Genomic DNA, 20,067 nt, shown 5'->3' on the forward strand with positions numbered 1-20,067 from the left:
GGCCCGGCCGGGCCTCCGTCGCTGTAAGGGCGGTGCTGCGCGTGCGCGGCCGGCCAGTCGCGGGTCGATGACGTGCCAGCCCCGCGCCGCCGCCGCTGCCCTTCGCTGCTGATGAGGCGGTGCGCGTGGCCGCTGCTGCGGCTCCCGGCGCGCGCGGGGCTTGTCCCCCGCCATGGGGGGGCAGCGTCCCGCCTGCGCCCCACCGCCGCCGTCGCCTCTTCCTCCTCCTCAGCCGGCGGGGAAGGCAGCTCCCGGGCCCCCGACACCTCTCTCTTCGTGCCCGTGCCGCTGAAGCCCGTCGGCGACGCGGCCGAGGAAGACGTAGGCGCCGAGCTCACGCGGCCCCTCGACAAGGGTGAGTGCGGGCGGCCGTGAGGCGGCGGCAGTGGCGGGAAGGGGCCGTGAGGCAGCCGGCGGGCAGGGATCCTGAGGCAGGGGCGGGCCTCGCCCGCCCTCTTCCCTCCAGGAGCGGAGGCGTGCTGCCCCTCTGTCCCCCCGCTTGCCGCGGGCCTCGGTGCTGCCGTCTCCTGAGGGCGGAGGGGAACTGGCGGGCCCCGTCCGGCTTGTTTCCTGGGGCTTTCTTTCTGGGAGCAGGGGGTCTTTCCTTGCGGCTGATCTGAGCGGTGGTGAAAGTGGGATAAAAGGTGTCAGGTAAGGTCATGCGAGCGATAGTGAGTTTTTAACCAAGGCCCTTTAGGTGTGCCCCGCGTGGAGGGGAAATCTCTTGGCCTAGTTCTTCCACTCCCTGTTTCAGCGCAGTCAGGGTAAAGGTGCTTGGCACGCAGGCAGGTCCCACAGCTAAACTCAAATCCTGTGGCGTTCCGAAACCATAATTGTGTCCAAACTCAGAAGTCATAGTTTTCTCAAATATCGGTGTTACAGACAGAAGAGCATCGTCTGTGTGTGAATGTGCCTAGATCAAAATTGGGCAAAGCATTCAGTATTTCTAGTTATTGGCCATCAGTGTTAGAAAAACTTCTTTCCTGTGAGGGTGGCAGAGCACTGGCACAGGCTGCCCAGAGAGGTTGTGGAGTCTCCTTCTCTGGAGATACTCAGAACCCATCTGGACACACTGCTGTCCAGCCTGCTCTAGGTGTCCCTGCTTTGGCAGGGGGTTAGACTAGATGATCTCCAAAGGTCCCTTCCAACTCCGACCATTCTGTGAAACTTAAGTTAAACTTTCAGTTAGAACACTGCAGCTCTGTTTGTGTATTCTTGGGTTTGCACATCTCAAAGTATGAGCAAGTACATGTTAAGCGTAGGTTTCTCTGTCAATTGGGAAGGCTGTGTCAAGAACTATGTGCTGTGTTACAAGAGCTGCTGAGTGTGTCAGCAGAGTAGGAGTTTGAACTTCAGCTTGAAGTAAAATAACATCTTTCTCAATGTTTTATGTTTCTCTTGTCTATCCGCTATGTATGCGTCTTGTTTTACTTGACAATTTTTTTTTGACATTTAAGTGGAAACAGAAGAAATTCTGTTGTTTGATGTCTTTGTATGTAATTATATCTGAAGAACCATTAAGTGAGTTATAAGTGCCTTTTCTGTGTTTTCTTTAATTATAAACCATACATCCTGTTCTTTCTTTGTCTGTGTTCAGTCTTCTGCTCAGGAAAGGTCTTACTTTATCTAGCTGTGCCAGAACACTATCTTTAAAGACTTGATAAATAATAAACAAGTTCTTGATCCTTTTGATGTTTGGTGATCTCAAATCACAGAGGGTGTTTCTTCATATGTTTTCCTAATTAAGTGTTCTGGTGGCATATTATTTGTATTAACTCCAGGTATAGGAAGCATGGGAAAATGATCTTAATTTGTTCAGAGCCCTTAAGGAAAACATAACTGGCCCTGACAGCTAAAAAACCTAGCTAGGAGGGAAATCCTGAACAGCTATAATGCAAAAAATCTGTGTTGTTTTCAGATTTGTCTTTGAGCATTGGTTTAAATTAGTAGTGCATTACTCAGATGCTAATAAGCACGAATGGTGGCATCTTACTTGTACGTTACTTGTTGTCTTATTTATTACATGAGTGGTTATGTTGGATTTCTTTCAAGTTGCAACTAAAATGCTCTGGGAAAATAAGTATAGTTTCTGTTTGGCCTCTGCTAAATTGTTGAGAGAGAACAGATTGGCTAAATTTATTTATGTTCCCACAGGTGAAAATTAACTACTTCAAACAGCCTGAAGTTCTTTGATGGGAGGCTTGCAAGGAATACCAGCCAGGTGACCAGTATGGTGCTCGTCTGGCTTGTTGGCCTGTAGTGCTGTCAGTAATTTTGTGTTTTGACACCCATCAATAATGTTAAAGAAGAAACTGAATGAGACCTTCCTTAGCAAATATCATCTGTGGTTTTTTTTTTTTTTTTTTAAAGAAATAAATAGTCTTCCTCTGCCTCCCTGCCACAGATTCTGACCGCACACAGTATCATGCATCTGTTTGGGTTATTTTATAATTTGAATGAAGGTACTCTGTCAGATTCTACTGTCAAATGCTGAAATAGATTCAGTAAGGAAAAATTTGTGTTTACAGGCTTTCTGATTACAGCTTGTGAAGAAACTTTGTTACTTACGGTGCACATAATTGCAATGTGTATCACATTTTTAGCTTGTTACTTGCTGAAGTGAGACAGTACTCATAGTTTTCACACTAGTCAAACGCTGGCAGTATAACAGAAGCCTTTTAGAAGCTTTTTCAAAACCTTTCTAACAAACCTGCTGCTTAATGGCATGTAGCAGAATTAATTCACAGCTGCATCTATTTTCTATGATTTCATAGGAAGTGGATCCTTATGAGTGGTGATGTATGCTTTCAATTTTTGTGCATCAGGTAGGTTACATTAGAAGGAACTTTGATATTGAGCTTTTCTTACAGAGATTGTGGCAGAATATGTATTTCTGTACCCTTTCATTGCTTTTACATTAGTAATGTTTCTGGTATATTTGTATGATGATTACGTCCCTGTTGTGAAAAGCCCAAATGCACATGTTATGGGTAACAATAGAACACCATGAAATTACTGTATGACGGAATGATTTAAGACCTAAGTAAGTGTTTGCTAAACCCCTTGTGTGATTGCCTCATCAAACATGGTAATTGTTGAGTGATGAGGTAACACGTGAGCACATTATAGTGAAATAACTAAGGAGCAGTTATGCAAAAAAAAAATAATTAAATGTGTTGTTAAACTGAGGTAGGAGGGTGAAAGGGACAATAGGTCTGTTCATGCATGTGATATCAAAGGAAAGGAGTTTAAAGAGCAGTGAGAGATGTCTTAATGTTAAGTGATGTTGAATCAGAATGGAGGTTGAAAGATTGGTATCTAGATCTTCAGTACCAGGTCTGAATGTTGCCAAGTCAGTGGGCAGCACAAATTAGGTTTGGTTTGAACGTGGGCCTCTTGCTATGGAGATAAAACCATTAACAATTTAAAAACAAAGGTAAGCAGAAAAATCTACTGTATGAAAGATCAACACTTTGTGCCATGTGGGTTCACAGAATCCTTGATACAGTTGTTGATTTGGAGCCCTAACGCTCACTTCTCATATGGAGCATCAGTTCTGTGGCTTCAATTGTAGGACCACGAGGCTGTGCTTACTGATGAGGGATGTAAGCTAGGAAAGACAAGGTATTGTCAGCGATTCATGCATCAGAAACAGGAGGTGCCTGAACAAGTGGATTAGTCAGATGCACAAGGTCACTTGGACTGGACAATAGAAATCTTATAGTTCTGGAGGAATTTTAAAATAAAGCAGTCCAACTGCCGCAGTGATAGCATACAGGCTTACTGAAATGGACTGTTCTTTTCTTGGATGCAGGATAATGACTGAAAAGTCTTCCTGCAAATAGGGCTAAAATATCTACATGAACCTGATACAGTGGAGGTTAACTGCATAATTTCTGAGCTTAACCACAGAGTCAGGCCATCTTTTTACACAGAACCTTAAAAAAATGCTGCTGAGAAGTTAAAGTTAGTGAGGAGTAAGAGCTAAAATACTGTTCTAGAATGGGGAAATGGTAAAGAAAGGGAAATCTTTAAACAGGATTGAATGTTAAAAAGGGTAATGGTAGAGGCACATCTCCTGAGCATGTACTCTAATTGCTAGCTGTTGCTGTAGAAATAGTTAGCACTATGTGCAATTGGATTAGGCTAATGTGGGCATGTCTAGTTGGACCGCAATGCCAGCTTTGTTTTGTTTTGATATACCTTATTGTTAAGACAAGTATTTGTGCTTAGAAAGGATTGTGACCTTGGATGTTGAGGGCTGCGATGGTCCCAATGTCATGTTGCCTTGGATAGTAACAAATATTCTGGCATTGACCTTTTCATCTTGTAGTAAGGCCAATAGGTTGTGAATTTAGCTACACGGCTGATGATGTGTTAACTCTTGTAACTTCTTATGGAAGCTCTGAAGAGAATTTAGCCCTGTGCTTTGTTTTAGTGCAGTGTTTTCCCAGCTGTCTTTGATTTCTGGGCCCTTAAACATTTTCTGATGAGAGTATGGATGCCTGTGTAGTAAGTGTAAGCCTGCTGACAATCTCCATTAGTTACCTTTGTGAACGTTTCAGACTGTAAATTAATCTGTTAATAGACTACTGTCACCATGCACAGGGTATAGGACGTAGCCACTGCTCTTGGGCTTCTGGCTTTGCCTGAAGTTGAATTTTGCCATATTCTTGTCACCTGATGGTTTTCATTATGCAAAGTGGGTTTTCTCTGTTCTAGAGTATAGTTTTTTAGAAACAGAGGAAAGGTTGATCTGCTGGGAAGCTTTCCATGTCGTGGCAGAGACTTCAAAGAGTTAAGGAGTTAATTGCAGAGGGCAGATCTTGGCAGTGCTGTGTTCAGTGACTTGTGCTGGCAGACCAGCGGTGTGCTGCCTTATATATCAGTCCCAGCATTTTATAATATAGTGTTTGTAGACTTGAATTTTGAGAATAACATAAGTTTATGGATAGGTACTCGTGATATTTGCTAGGTTGGTGTGAATTTCTGATCTGCTATGGATGGGGAAGGGATGCAATTTTGCCATTGGGATTTAACTAAGATTTAATAAATGAAATTCAGAATGTACATTAGTAAATACAGTTTTTTTCAACTCTGAACTTGCCTTTCAGTGGAGGGAAGGCATTTATTAATAATGTTATAATAAAAATCTAATAAACAAATGTAATAAATCTCAGTAATTTGTGATATGCATGAAGAAAGTCTGTTAAGTTTTCTTCTCTCCTCCTTTATTTAACCTGAGAAATAGGAAGAATACTGCATCTGGTTTCCCTGATCTTTCTGGAGAGTGTGTCTTGGAATCAGTGTGGAGGGAATAAGGTCTCTCAGGATGTTTAGCAAAAGCTGTCGCCAAGTGGTTTAAGCAGAATTACTTTTCACATTAAAACCCACTGTTTCCCAATAGTTGCTGATAAAAAGGAAACAAAACCCACCCCAAAACCTTAATTAGTTTGTTCCATAACATGTTGGCTGCAGGTTATCACGTTTATGCTTTCCTATCAAGTACCAGCGAGAGCGTCTCTCAAATACTGACTCTCATCTTCATGGCAGTTCTTACTCTGCTGCAGTTTAAGATTGTCCTTTTCCATAATAGGCTCAAGCATTAATTGTGTTAAATTTAAGGAGAAATAATTTGAGTCTGTTCAGCACAGCAAAGACTCCCTCTCTACAAAGTAATGAGACTATGAGCCATGATCTTTGGGTCAGCAGAATTAATTTAATTTTGAGCAGACTAAAAAAATGTTACTCTCTTTCTGCAGGTGAAGTTCTAAAAAACTTAAACAAGTTCTACAAAAGAAAAGAAATCCAAAGACTAGGAGCAGAAAATGGATTAGATGGTAAGAAAATGTTCTAAGATTTTTTTTTTTTTTTTACGTTAAATCTGTTTTTATTTGGATATGGTAATAGGTAGATATGATCTTTTATCGGTCTGACGACACTGCTTGTTTAGTTTGTCTCTGTCACTCGATTCAAGTAGCCTTTATATTTACTTGTAGTATCTCATGTTAAGGTATAGGTTTTTAATGGGCTACTTCAGTATTTTGTTTGGTGTTTACAAATAAGGTTATGTGATCCCAGTCACATTCACTTTGTTCCTTTGTTTTGCAGCTCGCCTGTTTCACCAAGCGTTTATAAGCTTTAGGAAGTATATCATGGAATCCAGTTCTGTGAGTGCTGATTTGCATATTATTCTCAATGATATATGCTGTGGTGCAGGCAAGTATCTGGAGTGCTTGTGAAATAAAATGTGCGGTTTTTTCTTGGTTTTGACCTGTACGCTTACCTGTGGACCCCCCCTAATATGCTGTAAAAAAGTTTAAAAATTACTACTTCCACTTCAGAAACATTTGTGCCCATCCTATGGAGTGTTCTGTCCTTAAGTTTTCTGAAGTGGAAACAGAAGAGGTGGAGGTCTTAGCAAGAAGCAGCCTGTTGTTTTATAGCATCTGTTCATTGCTGAAATGATAATAGTACTGTTTGGTTTATTCCTCTCTTAAAAATTCAGTAGTCACTAGGGGGCACTTTGAGAGCTTTCTCTTGGCCAGGTGGCTTTAAATACTTGGGATTACAGTGACTCTGCTCTACTCTGTTTCCGTGTGGCACTAATAAAAATAAGTGATGTTTGCTTGCTTACTGCATCATGTGTTGTAATTAACGGCACTTAACCAAGAGGTGATGCTAGCTGGTAATAGCAGAAACGTTATTCTCCAGAGTTTGAACTTCAGAACTTTGGCATAGTTATGTGTGTTTAATGATGGTAATGTAAAGGTTGCAGTGGCCCTTAGTTTTGTCTTAAAATGTAAATGTGTGGATTTTAAATGTTTACCTTCTTAGGAAATTTAAAGTGTCTTTTTATATTAGTTGTGCATAAAATCTTCCACATTATTTCCTTACTTCCACTCCTGTTGGAGTTGGGTTGTTTCTTGTGGCAGTTTTGAAGTTTTTTTTGGTTGAGTTTTGCTTGTCCAAAGATGGTAATTGAGAATACTACAGTTTTTAAGTTCTTTAAATTCTTCACAATAATTTTGATTCATTGATTACCAATTCTCAATTTAAAATAAAAAAACAAACACTGCTTTTTTTTTCCATGTGTATGTGTTTGATAATAACAGTTCTTTTTAGATCCAGATAGTTCTTTGATTTCTATGAGAGTTGGGTAATTGGAGTGAGACCTTTAAGACCACATGTCTATTCTGCAAACATTCAGAAGAGTGAACCTGGGTGTCTCTTCTGAGTTGCTTTTTCGATTTTTGTTTTCTCACTAAGGGATTGTAGACTCAAAATTTTGAACCAGCATCCCAAGTCTTAGTAGCTTAGAAAAGCTGCAAACTGTTCTCTTTTTCTTTGTTTATTCATAAAAGCATTGTAGAAGCTTTTGTTTTATTTTATTCCAAGGCAGCACGTTAATTTAGGAAGAAAAGGCTAAAATCTTCTTAGGACAGAACAACTACTTCTCATCTAGCTTTTCCATAGCTTCTCATTTTTATTAGAAGTTCTCTAGGCATGTAGGCTAGCCAGAGTGAATGTACTGAAATGAGATTTTTTTTTTTTGGCCCCATGCTATTGTATTTGCATTATGTTGCTTAATGAGACTATGTACTCATGTTAGTTTATCTTTCTGCCATTGAGATAATTATTGAACTTTGTAGAGAGCCAGAAGTTGAAAGAATTACGTAAGATACACACCTTCAGACGAGTTAGCAAATTTTCTTAAAAGGGTTTGTCTTCTAGGTCACGTCGACGATGTCTTTCCATTTTTCTTGAGGCATGCAAAGCAGATCTTTCCGATGCTGGACTGTATGGATGATCTGCGCAAGATCAGTGATTTAAGGTTGCCGCCTAACTGGTCAGTGTGTTTAAGTGGTTGCAGTGTTTTGTTAGCGTCACAGAATTTCATAGTCTGTGGACTTAAGCTTTATGATGTATAACTGCACTATATTTTCAGTTCCATTTCTCTGTTTTTGCCATATTTTTTGTTGGGAATTATCTTTGTTACAAGATATATTGCAATCAATTAAAAGGAAAATAAGATTATATCAGCTATGAAAGTCGCTGAGTATTGCTTTTCCAGAAAGCTGTCTTCTGGCTGTATCTGCGAGGTAGCACACCAGAAAATTAAGATGTTAACATTCTCAAGGAGAGAGACCACAATAATGAGAATTATTTTGAACACAATATGTGAATTCCACTATAAATCTTTGAAAGTATTGTGTGATTTAGAAGATGAATATATAAGGCCTAGTAACCTCATTATACTGTCTCTATTTAAGAATTTGATCTTTCTGCTTCCAACACACATTAAAAAGTCTATTAGTAAGTAAATGTTTAAGCTAATTTGCAATTTCCCCTGAATCAGTAATCCAGAATGCCAGATAAATGTTAAACAGATCTGCTTTTTTGTGTATGTTTTAGGTATCCAGATGCCAGGGCTATTCAGAGAAAGATAATATTCCATGCCGGTCCTACGAACAGTGGAAAAACTTACCATGCTATCCAGAGATTTTTGTCAGCAAAATCTGGAGTATACTGCGGTCCACTAAAACTTCTGGCTCATGAGATCTTCCAAAAGAGTAATGATGCTGTCAGTATGTTATATTACTTACCTATATCCTTAGTACAGGAACAGTCTTACGAATGCATGTTTGTAAAGTCCTGTAGTTGCTTAAGGTAGTGCATGAAGCAGTGTGCCTTTGCTTTGCAGTAGCGTCAGCTCATGTGAATACCAGTTGTACATTTCTGCTTTAGGCGTGCAGAATGGAATATCATTTTCCCAAATGGAACATCACTTTCCCCAAAGCACATGCTGTGCAATCCTCCATGTAACCTACCTCCATTTTCCTGTATTTTTTTCCTCCCTGGGTTTAGCTGGGTTCTATTGTTAGCTTTTTTGGTGTGGAAACCATGGCTTCTTTTGCCCATGACCTTTATTTTAGCTTGTACACAAGAAATTACCCTGGCTTAACTCCCCTCAACCTTCTGCTTCAGTATTTAAATATATTTCACTCAACAGTCTAAGAAAAAGTTCTGCACCTCCAGATGTGTTGAGTTGAAGAGCAGTGCCCTATATCAGGTCCCTAGAGAAAGCTTTCAGTAGTACTTTTTTTTAATTGCTTCCGGCATCTTTTTGAAGGCTCCTCAGCAGTGTGTTTCCAGCTGTGCAGAACCACACCAGTTCTGAAGCATTACAATAACAGATGACATGTTAATGCAGCATAGTGTCTACAGTAGTGTGTAACAAGTGATCTTTTGGGGTTTTTTTTGTCTATGATTTAGAATTTGTAATTCCTATTAGTGGTTTATCAAAGCAACACATAAGAAAGATTGGCTTGTTCTAGGAGATATCTGTAACATGTACTGCATAGTGAATGTGGATACCATGTAGTGATGTTCCTTGTTAGTAGTTACTGCACTTTTTTCCCCATGTGTTTAGTGTGTCATGAATCATACGTAGCCCTTGGGGCTTGGACAGGACTTCCTGCATAGCTCTACAGGTGGCTATAGATATGGAAGAAGCAGTCATTTGGCTGAGATTCAGGGAGTGTAGAGCTGACAAAGGGTGGTGGCCCCTGCTGTCTGTCACAGCTAGTCCTTATGAACTCTTGCTGTGTGCATATAAGGCAGCAGGTGAGACACCCAACAGGACAATCATCAAATGAACTGGAGGAGGCTGGAGCTTGCAAGGCTCCTTCACTGCCGGGCCTTGCTTTATGAGCCACTTGTACTATGGCTGTTCTGATAGTTCCTTTGTTGCAGATGTGACAGCTCTGAATTGCTCAGAGGAAGATGTAAGCTCCTGCAGGAGTAGGGAAGGGCACTACAGATACTGCCTCTTCAGTCTGATAGGACTTAAATAAGGGCACAGGTCTCAAAAGGCCGAGTAGTTATTTTCTGGATAGCTTCCATTACACTGTCTTAGAAACTACTTTAAGAAACGGATTTTTTTTGTCCCCTCTGGAAAGGGGATTCTGTTATATTAAAGAAACTTGACATGAGTTTTCTGAATTCCTTTAGAATGTGCCATGTGACTTGGTGACAGGAGAAGAGCGTGTGTATGCCAATGAAGATGCCAGACAAGCTCCTCATATTGCGTGTACCATTGAAATGTGCAGCACTAATACACCTTGTATGTACACATAATTGTTTCAGTCACATCTATAGTATTTTTATGTGTATTATTGCTTGGACTATGAAGTAGCTGAGCTATTCCTTTTTATTTTTAATTGAACGATTTCTGAACTATATTAGAGCAGTTAATATAACCTGGATCATCTCAGCTTTTTGGTGGTAGAGGATTAACTTGATTTGAGCAACCTTTTTTAGAAAGCCTTTGAGTTTCTTCCTGTGTTGTATTGCTGTTCCAGATGCTCTTCCTTGGTGCATCATATTTTTCTTTTTTGTTTTAAGATGAAGTTGCTGTGATTGATGAAATTCAGATGATCAGAGATCCTGCCAGAGGGTGGGCTTGGACAAGAGCCCTTCTAGGTAAGCTTGTTTGTGTTGACAATGAACTAGTTTAATATAACTACAGATAGCACGTTAAATTCAAGCTTAGCAGTCAGTAGATTCGTAAGTGGTTACAATATATGAATCAAGTATTGTTTCTTCATATGTCTTCTCACAGCAAGTTAGAAAGAGAATCTGTCTCAAAGGATTTGTCTGTATCCCAGCAAGCTCTCTGTCACTTGATGAAATTTTTTTTTTTTAAATTTTATTCTGAGTTATACAGATGCCTCTTTTAGTTTTGCTTCCCTGGATAATACGGAGTCTTTTTGTTGTTACACCATGCTGTCCTTTTGTATTTATTAATTTCTAGAAGTATGCTATTTTTGTTCGATTAAACCCACAGTTTTTCAGACATTTCATTATGAAGAGATACAGTTACAGTTAAATGTATGGCAACATGGTAAATGTTAAATATTTTATAGTGTTAATTTCAAATAGCTCGTTTATAGAGTTGCATTGATCTGTTACATTTTTAGAAGAATACTTCTTTTGATAATTTTAGAGTTTTTCAAGAGGAATTTTTGAGACTAATTTTTCCTCAGATTTTGAACAGAAGTTTGGAATCTAGTTTCCCCCCCTGCTCTTGCTGTCACTACTCTTGGTGCCAAGTTTAACAGAATGATTTGTCACGCTTCCCCTACCTCCTATTTTTTCCACTTTTTCTATTCTGACTGCATTAGAGACGTATTCATAATTTTAGCAGGTCATGCAGAAGACAAAGCTCTTCAGTTCTGCTGTGGTTTGGGAGTTAGTAAAACATTAGTAGTAAATAAAACACACAAAGCTTTGTTCCATTTGTTCAGTGGTTGAGGGTACCTCTTGTCTTGGCTGAGAGGGTGCAACAAGGTATTAGCTGCTCTGATTATTATACTAATGGATTTCCAAGCATCACTTGCTGATATGAGGTCAAGAGCAGCTCTAAGGAAGTAGTGTATTGTGGAAGAGGGTTTAGGTGTACTGATTTGGGATGTTGAAGGAGGTGAAATACAGTCCTCATTGAGGAGTTTAGCAAGCAAAATGTAATTTTTGGGTAACTTGAAAGTCAGCTGAAGCTACTGTTGCCTATAAATATGTAACATTTTGCCTTTTATTTCATTGGATCTTGTTCAGGACTTTGTGCGGAAGAAATCCATGTTTGTGGAGAAGCTGCTGCTATTGACTTGGTGACGGAGCTCATGTACACTACAGGGGAGGAAGTTGAAGTAAGCTTTTTAATTCTGTAAATTTGCAGACAGAACATCAGGTTGTCCGTGCTTGAAAACAGGCAAAAATTTAGGGTCTTTTGGGGTGTCACCGATCAACATTATTCTTGCAGGAGTTCTTGTTAAAATGGTTCTCAATTTCTGCAAACCAGAGGAGATGTTGCAAAGTTGTTTTGTGGGTTGTGTTTGTTTGTTTGGTTTTTTTTAATAGTGGTATTGTTTTGCTCAAAGAAGATAAATACTTTGCTGAGTTCCCCTCAAAGAATGCTACAGCTGTTTAGGGGCTTTCTTTATAGTTCTGTTCTTCCTGGAGGGCACAGTGCTCTCAAGTTTGCTGAGGTCACTGGATCTGTTCATAGTTATCCTCCTTATGATGAGGAAAGGAGTTAATAGAGCTAACACCTTCAGAAGAATCATAGAATACTTTAGGTTGGAAAGGACCTTGAAGATCATCGAGTTCCAACCCCCCTGCCATAGGCAGGGACACCTCCCACTAGACCAGGTTGCCTAAGGCCACGTCCAGCCTGGCCTTGAACACCTCCAGGGATGGGGCCTCAAAAACCTCTCTGGGCAACCTGTTCCAGTGCCTCACCACCCTCAAAGGGAAAAACTTCTTCCTAATGTTTAATCTGAGCCTGCCTTCTTCCAGTTTAAAGCCATTCCCCCTCATCCTATCGCTACATGCCCTAGTGAAAAGTCCTTCCCCGGCTCTCCTGTAGGCCCCCTTTAGGTACTGGAAGGCCACAATAAGACTTCCCCGGAGCCTTCTCTTCTCCAGGCTGAACAGCCCCAACTCTTTCAGCCTCTCAGAGTGAGAAGAAAGATCTCAAGAAAGTGATTGAAAGATCTCTGAAACCCAACTTTACTGTCTTTTTTTTTTTTTTTCTTTTTTTTTCCTTGGGAAGGTAGGTATTTAAAAACATAAATTTTGGTCCAAAGAAAGTCCAGCCTGTGTGATTTCCTGGTGAATTAGCTGTAGCTTTATATATCTGTGTGGTGTGTAATTCTGAAAGGGGATCAGTTACAGCATTCAGATGACTGAGTGAAAACAGACTCATTTCTTGATAGAGTTGCTGCATAACCTGTATACTTCTTTTCTTGAATCTAATTTACATGTAAAAATATATAGTTGTTCTGTTTCTTGAGAAAGCCATATAGTTCTCAGCTTAGGAGGTGCTGCAAGCGTGCAAGTGCGTAAGGTGTATGTCACCTTCTCCCCAGTAATTATCGCTTCAGGACTCTGAGAGGTCTCTCAGTGTTAGAATTGATTGTGATAATAGCAATGCTGGCCGATAGTCCACAGGAATTTTTCATTTAAAAACGTTGTTTTTGACACCTCCTTTGATTCTAGGTCCGAAACTACAAGAGACTCACTCCTCTTACTGTGCTGGATTATGCCTTAGAATCTTTAGATAACCTCCAGCCTGGGGACTGCATTGTCTGTTTCAGTAAGAATGACATTTATTCTGTCAGTCGACAGATCGAAGCCAGAGGATTAGAATGTGCTGTCATATATGGTAGTCTGCCACCAGGTAACACACACTACCTTTTATTTTTAAGGGAACCTTTTGCTTCTTGCTCCTTTCTTAGAAAAACTTTTAAAATAAAGCAGTACAAGTTTTCCTAGTTTGGCATTTCTATATTTCTATATAGTTAGAGAAAGTAATCAGCTTTTGACTGGTGTTTTAATCTTGGGATTAGAGCTTTATTATGTATCTTCAGATAGATGTATTTAAATGAGGTCTATCCACAGCTCTGGGAATGATTTAAATCCCTCCTGCCCCTTTCCCCCAACAACAGCCAAATACCAATCAAATACCAGTTTGTTTCTTTATTTCTCAGTCTTTCATAAAGGCGTTGGACTTCGTGATATGTTGTCTTTGTTTTGTAAGAAGAGTTTGCTATGTGAAGTGTTTTGTCATTCTGTTTTAGGAACAAAACTTGAACAGGCAAAGAAATTCAATGATCCTAATGATCCATGCAAAATTTTAGTTGCTACAGATGCAATTGGAATGGGACTCAATTTGTAAGTACTTGGAGCAGGTTATGGTATGATTTTTTTTTAATATTTTTTTTGCAGGTGTGATACCTGCGTTAATTTCGTCACTTGCTTCTCCCCAGTTTGACTAATTTGGCTAGATATCTGTTATGTCTAGATAACACAGTACATACTTTTTAATTCTGAAGTTGTGCCCAATCAAATTGATCACTACTAGACTTTAATTTAAAACTGATTCGAAGAATTAAATAGCTCACTTGGCCTAATACTCTGTCATAGTAGGCACGGTTAAGATCCTTTTGATTCCCTGGAGTCAGATGTGCTAGGCTGTCAGAGTATCAGTCTCTTGTGTTTCTGAAATGTAGAGCAATTTCAGCCCAGTTTCAGATGTATTTTGTTGCTGAAGGAGATGCAGCCACATTGCTGTAAACTACTGAGGCAGATGATGATGGTGAATGGGTTGGGACCCTATTAGAACATGATTGATGCGTGTAGTGATGATTCTCCTGCAACTAACCGGTAGCGTTATGCTGCCCTTTTGAATATGCTGTGTCAATAAGTAGTATCTGTGGTCCCTTAATTTATAGAGAAGAAAAAAGCTCCAAAAAAAAAAAAAAGGTTTCATTCTTCTGTAGTAGGTTGTATTTTGGAAATAATTTGCGAAAAGGATTCTTCTTTTTTTTTTTTTTTTTGTTTTCAAATATTTCAGGTGTATAAAAAGAATAATTTTTAACTCTATAGTAAAGCCAACTATCAATGAGAAGGGAGAAAAGGAAATAGACTCCATTACAACCTCTCAAGCTCTACAAATAGCAGGCAGAGCTGGGCGTTATGGCTCATCCTTCAAACAAGGCGAAGTCACTACAATGCATCGAGATGACCTCATGCAGCTGAAGGAAATTTTGGGTGAGCCTGTGCGTCCTGTGAAGGTGAGAGGCTCAGTACCCAGTTTGTAAGATGTGCTTTGGAGCTGTTTTACTGTGTTCTGATCCCAAATTATTTTTCCTTGTGCCTCTTTACAAGTGAGCAATAAAAATGGATTGTGTAGTGCCAGAGTGACTTTGAATATGTGTCCCGTTTGGAGACCTGCAGTATTTCATTTATATTGAAGCTGCTCTTTTAAGAATTAAAAGCTCAGACACAAAAGTTATGCAGTTCTGGAAAAGTATGCTAAATAAACTGCAATCTGTAGGGTGCTTTGGTTTCTTGCATTTTGCTTTCTAGATATTGTTTCTGATGCACTAACTTAAGAATGATATTAAGAAGTAATGGAATTTTTTTTCTTTATTTTCCCTTTAGGCAGCTGGCCTACATCCTACTCCTGAGCAGATAGAAATGTTTGCTTATCATCTCCCTGATGCCACTCTATCCAATCTAATTGTAAGAGAGACCAAAATACTAGCTTCTGCTTTAAAAAGTTAAGCATTGCTTATAGTCACTGCATTTGTACAAACATGCACATTGGGAACCTAACAGCCAGCATTGTGTGTATCTTGTATCAGTTGGATTCTTCTCTCTACCACAGCAGTGACTGCAAATAAGTTTAGAATGCTTAACTTTTATTTTTTATAATAATCTTGAAAGCTGTTGAAGTGTGAAAATATGTTTATGCGTGTTGAAGAGTGAACCTGTTCATTTCATCTTTCCTGTGTTTTAAGTGTAGACTTTTTGGTCTGAGGCTGAAAATATTAGAGATCGAAATTTTGATAAATTTATGTGAAAATTCCTGGGAAACTGGGCTGGTCATGTCAGATTTCTGCACATCTGAGAGCTACCTGATTTTTTTTCCTGGTTCTGTGGACTTTATGGTAAAACAGTGTCTGCTTAACCTTCAGAAAACAGATTTTGTGGGATCTACTTGATCTTGTCATTAGCTGGATAGTAGAATTTTTGGAAGTGCCTAAACCTTTTAAAGTAGAAACTAAACATCCAATGCTTTAATTAAAAAATAGTATCGTGGCTTTTAGCACACTGAGAAATTCTTAGCAGCTTTCAGGATTTAAATGTGTATTATTGTTCTCTGCTGATGTGCTGTTATGTATCAAAGTGTATGATTTCTAACCCTGAGGTGAAAGATTACACTTGGAGACCTCCTGGAAGACTTAGGCTGGTAGGGTCATCTTTAGGCACATCTTTAAAATTTCACTATTGAGGATTTCTGTGCTAGCATAGAAGTATTAAGGTAAAAACCCCATGTTATTATTGATCTTTTAAGTATTCAGTCACGTATTCATTAAGAAGCTCAGCGTTTCTTTAAAGAACTTTTAAAAAAAAGAATCTTTCAAAGATTTACACGAGAGAAATAATTTTGGGGGCCCATAAATATTCTCCCTGCAATTTGCAGTAGCGTCTGCTGCCTTGGATATGTTTCAGGTATTCTTTGAACTCCTCTATTGCAATGCTGTATTTATCTTGTGATTTCTTTCTTCCTAAAATAGATCTGTTCTTGACGTCGGGCTAAAAATATCTCAATTTTTTACTTTTGTGCTGTAAAGTTAGCTTTTTGGGTCATGCTAAGTGACAAACCTGGAACAAGTTCTAAACAGAGCAGTAACTGGTCCCTCTGATGGTGTTCTTTGTAACTAAAGTGTACACTTCCAGAACGCTGTAGTTGTTACGTAGGAGACTAATTGAAAATGCTTAAATGAAACAGTGTGTTATGTCTTCTCCTCTGATCCTGCATTAAATCTTGTTAAAAGAGTAGAGGTAACTCCCCTGCCCCCTTTTTTATTACTGTAGCCAAATTTGATATTTTTGCTGCCTTTGATATTTCAACTAGCCTTTGAAACACTAAATAATTTTTTAGTTTGGTAATAAAAACTTTAACAACCCTCTGCTCTAATAACCTCTTCACTTGGTTGTATTTTCACAGGATATTTTTGTGAGTCTCTCACAAGTCGATGGGCTTTACTTTGTCTGCAATATTGATGACTTCAAATTTCTAGCAGATATGATTCAGCACATTCCACTAAATTTGCGGTCACGATATGTCTTCTGCACTGCACCCTTGAACAGAAAAGAGCCTTTTGTGTGTACCACGTTGTTGAAGGTCAGTTATTTTTTTTCCTCAAAAAAAATGCGGTATTTCTATTGGAGCAAGTGGGTCTTGGTGCACTGAGAGTTTATCTAGCTGCTATATTTATTGTGGGTTTTGTTATTCGATCATTTGAGAGCATTCTGAAGTGCTCACAGGTAGTAATACAAAATAGCTGGAGATACGTGTTTTTTAGAAAAAATTGCATTCTTCATTTTATTGGCCAATGCTTTTAACCTCTAAGAACTGATTCTTGGTTTGTGATGTAGGTTAGAATTTGGATAGTTTTTCTGCTTGTTTGCCTCAGAATCCTGCAGCTCACCTTGCAGGTGATCTTTGAACTGGGGGAGATCCAGAATTGTGTTAGTAGTCACTTGTGCACTGTTAAGCTTTTCACTACAGTGTGTGTAAAAGTAGTCCTTAGAAACCAAGATATTGCTGTTTTAAAGTATTAGCTTGTCAACAAAAGAAAAGAATGTGGGATTAAGTATGATTACTGATGTTATAATGCAATTAAATAGAATTAAAACCCTAGAAAATACAGTGCTCTAAGTTACTCTCAGAATTATGTTATTTCACTCTTCAGGTCTGGATGAACTGTTTTCCACTGTGCCCCTGGAGTGATTATTTCGAGGCATTTGTAGTCAGCTGATTTCAGTTTTTAAGGATTAATAATTTTGTTTGGGACTGTTACTTTGTTAGACAGTATCGCCTTTGTCCCCTTTTAGAGACTGCATTAAACGTATTTGAGAAAATAGCGAAAAAATGAAACTGATGTGGTGCCCTCATGTCACAGATATTAGACACGTAATTTACAAAAAGGGCTAATAATTTTCTTTAAAAATTCAGTGATTGATTTAAAGAGTTGAAAAAAAAAAAAGTGCCTCATTAAGAAAATGCTGAGTGTTCAGATCCCTAAGTAATGAAGCTGCAGAGGGGCATAATGTGATGTGGGAGGGAGGTAGGCTGTTGTAAATGCCTGTGTGAATTTAAGCCCCATTCCTTGGCAAAAAAAAAAAAAAACAACCAAAAAAAAACAACCAAAAACCTTTTGGTACCAGCCAGTTAGGAAGCAGTTATTCCAAGTCATCAGTGCTTCTGAAAAATTTAAGTTTAAATCTTATTTGGCTCATTTATCTGTTAGTAAAAGAGCTGAGATGTCTAGGTTTCAGAAGGGCTGATTTCTAGTGCAGATTAATCTGTTTGGGTTATGAATAGTGTGTTTCCTAAGTAAAGGAACACATTTAACATGGTCTGAATCCTGGAGATTCTGAAACAAGATAATTAGTAGGAGCAGGAGAAGAAAAAAAGCTGAAGTCCATCTGCTTTGTTAGATGAAATCATATGCCTTCAGTGTTATGCTTTTCTGGATAGCTCTATACTTTTGTTGCTTAACTGTGCATGGTGCATAGACAAATTGTGTTAATGAGGCCCTGGAAAGGAGAGGTGACTCCTGTGTTGAGTAATTAAGTAAAAGAATGTGTGGCATTTGGACTGTGTAAAACAAAGCAGGTATTTTCTGGAGTATTCTGTGTACACACTCAAGGGAATTTAACTCATTTGGGATTTCTTCTTTCCTAACTAACTGAAGACTTCACTGAATCTGCTTGTTTTTCAGTTTGCAAGACAGTTCAGTAGAAATGAGCCTCTGACATTTGACTGGCTCTGTCGGCACACCAAGTGGCCACTAAGCGCTCCAAAGAACATCAAAGAGCTTGTACACCTTGAAGCTGTTCATGATGTTTTTGACCTCTATCTGTGGTTAAGGTATTGTCTTTGTGCTTGACAATTATTTTTATTTTTTCCTGATATTTATGACTTGCAGCCCTAGAAAAGGAATGTCTTCAAGCACGTGTATATGTGGTGCACTATGGGCTCCTTTGGCCCTTTAGAGGATCTTGACAAATGCAAATGTAGCTATATTGTGGGAGCAAGTCATGGATTCTGCAGAGAACAGTTTGTGACTGACAGAGAGAAAGTTAGAAACAAGGTGATCCTGGACTGGAGCAGCTGAAAAGCCACTTAAAGTACAGTGACCTTCCCATGCAACGTGTGATAATTTTTTTTTTTTTCTTTACATAGTATATGTCTCATTTTTGTCTCAGTCAGCAGTTCTTTAGTGAAGAGTTTTAATTGTGTGTTCTTCTGCCTCTCTTCAGTTACCGCTTCATGGATATGTTCCCTGATGCTGTCCTTGTAAGGGATATTCAGAAAAAACTAGACGACATTATACAAGTTGGTGTTTGCAACATCACGAAGCTGATTCGAGCCTCACAGTCTGCAGCTGCTCCTGGCACGGCAGCAGCTGTGTCGGAAGACTTTCCTCTTTCAAGGACTAAGAGGGGTACCAGGGCGGTTTCAGAACCTCATGGTGCAAAATCCGCAGAGGCACTCTCTATTGCAGTGGAGGAGGTTCCAGGAGAAAGAAGAGCAAAGAACTTGAAAGGCTACCGGTCTGCTACAAGGCAGGAGGATCTGAAAAGCCATGGACGTGGATCTCTTGCCAACAGACTGCTGCGTGAAGGACTTCTAACACAAGAAATGCTGAGACAGCTGGAGAGTGAGTGGCAGGATCAGCACAGGAATGGTAGATATGGCCTTGGTTCAAAAAGAGATGATCATAGTAGTTCAAAGGAAATGGGGAAAAAGAAAAAATAGAGCCATGTCCTAATTCTGTTTAGTTTTTATTCATAAAATAAAATACTATTTTAATAACTTCTTTGGCATTTCATGTTTACACTGCTGTAGCTCCTTGATGTTTTCCTTCTCCTGTGGCCAGTTACATGAAGCGCTCAGAGAAATGGATTCTTAAAAGCCCAGAGCCACTAACTTTGCTTTTACCAGTCAGTTGGTAAGCTTTTTCAGTCATGGTGTTCAGCATAAGTGTATGATCTGCTGCTCTGTGAAAATTGAACTTGATGTCTTCTTGCAAGATATCCTCACATCATTAATAAACATCATATATTTCACTAGTAATGAATTAGCTACTCATTCCATCCCTTCCCAAAGGGCAGAGTTTAACAGATAACTAACAAGTAATGAACAACCTGGCAGGCACTTGGGTCAGAGTGGTGATAGGACTCATGCGCCTTTAACCTTTGTGTCCTGTGAAAATGTGGAAGGAAGCTAAAAGCATTTGTGTTAGTGCGCTGGGGAATGATGAAATTCTGCCACAAGAACTTTTGAGTAAATTCCAATTCTGTCATCTGAGGGGTAATTACTGAAACAAAGCAAAAGCTGTCCCTGCTCTTTAAATTGTATTCTTTCTTCTAGGAAAAGCTCATCACACTGATTCTGGCAAAGTTTGGGGGGAGAACAAAAAAAAA

General features: G+C 39.3%; 1 protein-coding gene across 2 annotated transcripts; it reads left to right on the plus strand.

Moving 5' to 3' along the window:
- Positions 1-111: 111 nt before the first annotated feature.
- Positions 112-19,692, plus strand: SUPV3L1 (Suv3 like RNA helicase; the record flags this gene model as incomplete). 2 transcript variants are annotated; one of them, XM_082486483.1, is made up of 16 exons in its annotated part: positions 328-355; positions 2,775-2,825; positions 5,763-5,840; positions 6,112-6,219; positions 7,735-7,849; positions 8,416-8,584; positions 10,015-10,126; positions 10,408-10,485; positions 11,617-11,708; positions 13,060-13,240; positions 13,641-13,734; positions 14,417-14,636; positions 15,007-15,087; positions 16,580-16,756; positions 18,360-18,508; positions 18,901-19,692. In XM_082486483.1, 15 exons carry the CDS (start codon positions 2,798-2,800, stop codon positions 19,397-19,399), a joined length of 2,181 nt encoding a protein of 726 aa, XP_082342609.1. In that variant the 3' UTR covers positions 19,400-19,692. The 2 variants fall into 2 exon arrangements, with proteins under 2 accessions (XP_082342608.1, XP_082342609.1); XM_082486482.1 differs by lacking the exon at positions 2,775-2,825 and having other exon boundaries at positions 112-355.
- Positions 19,693-20,067: the final 375 nt, after the last annotated feature.

Source organism: Vanellus vanellus (genome assembly GCF_965231255.1).
Source record: "Vanellus vanellus genome assembly, chromosome: 7".
NCBI classification, from domain to species: Eukaryota; Metazoa; Chordata; class Aves; order Charadriiformes; family Charadriidae; genus Vanellus; species Vanellus vanellus.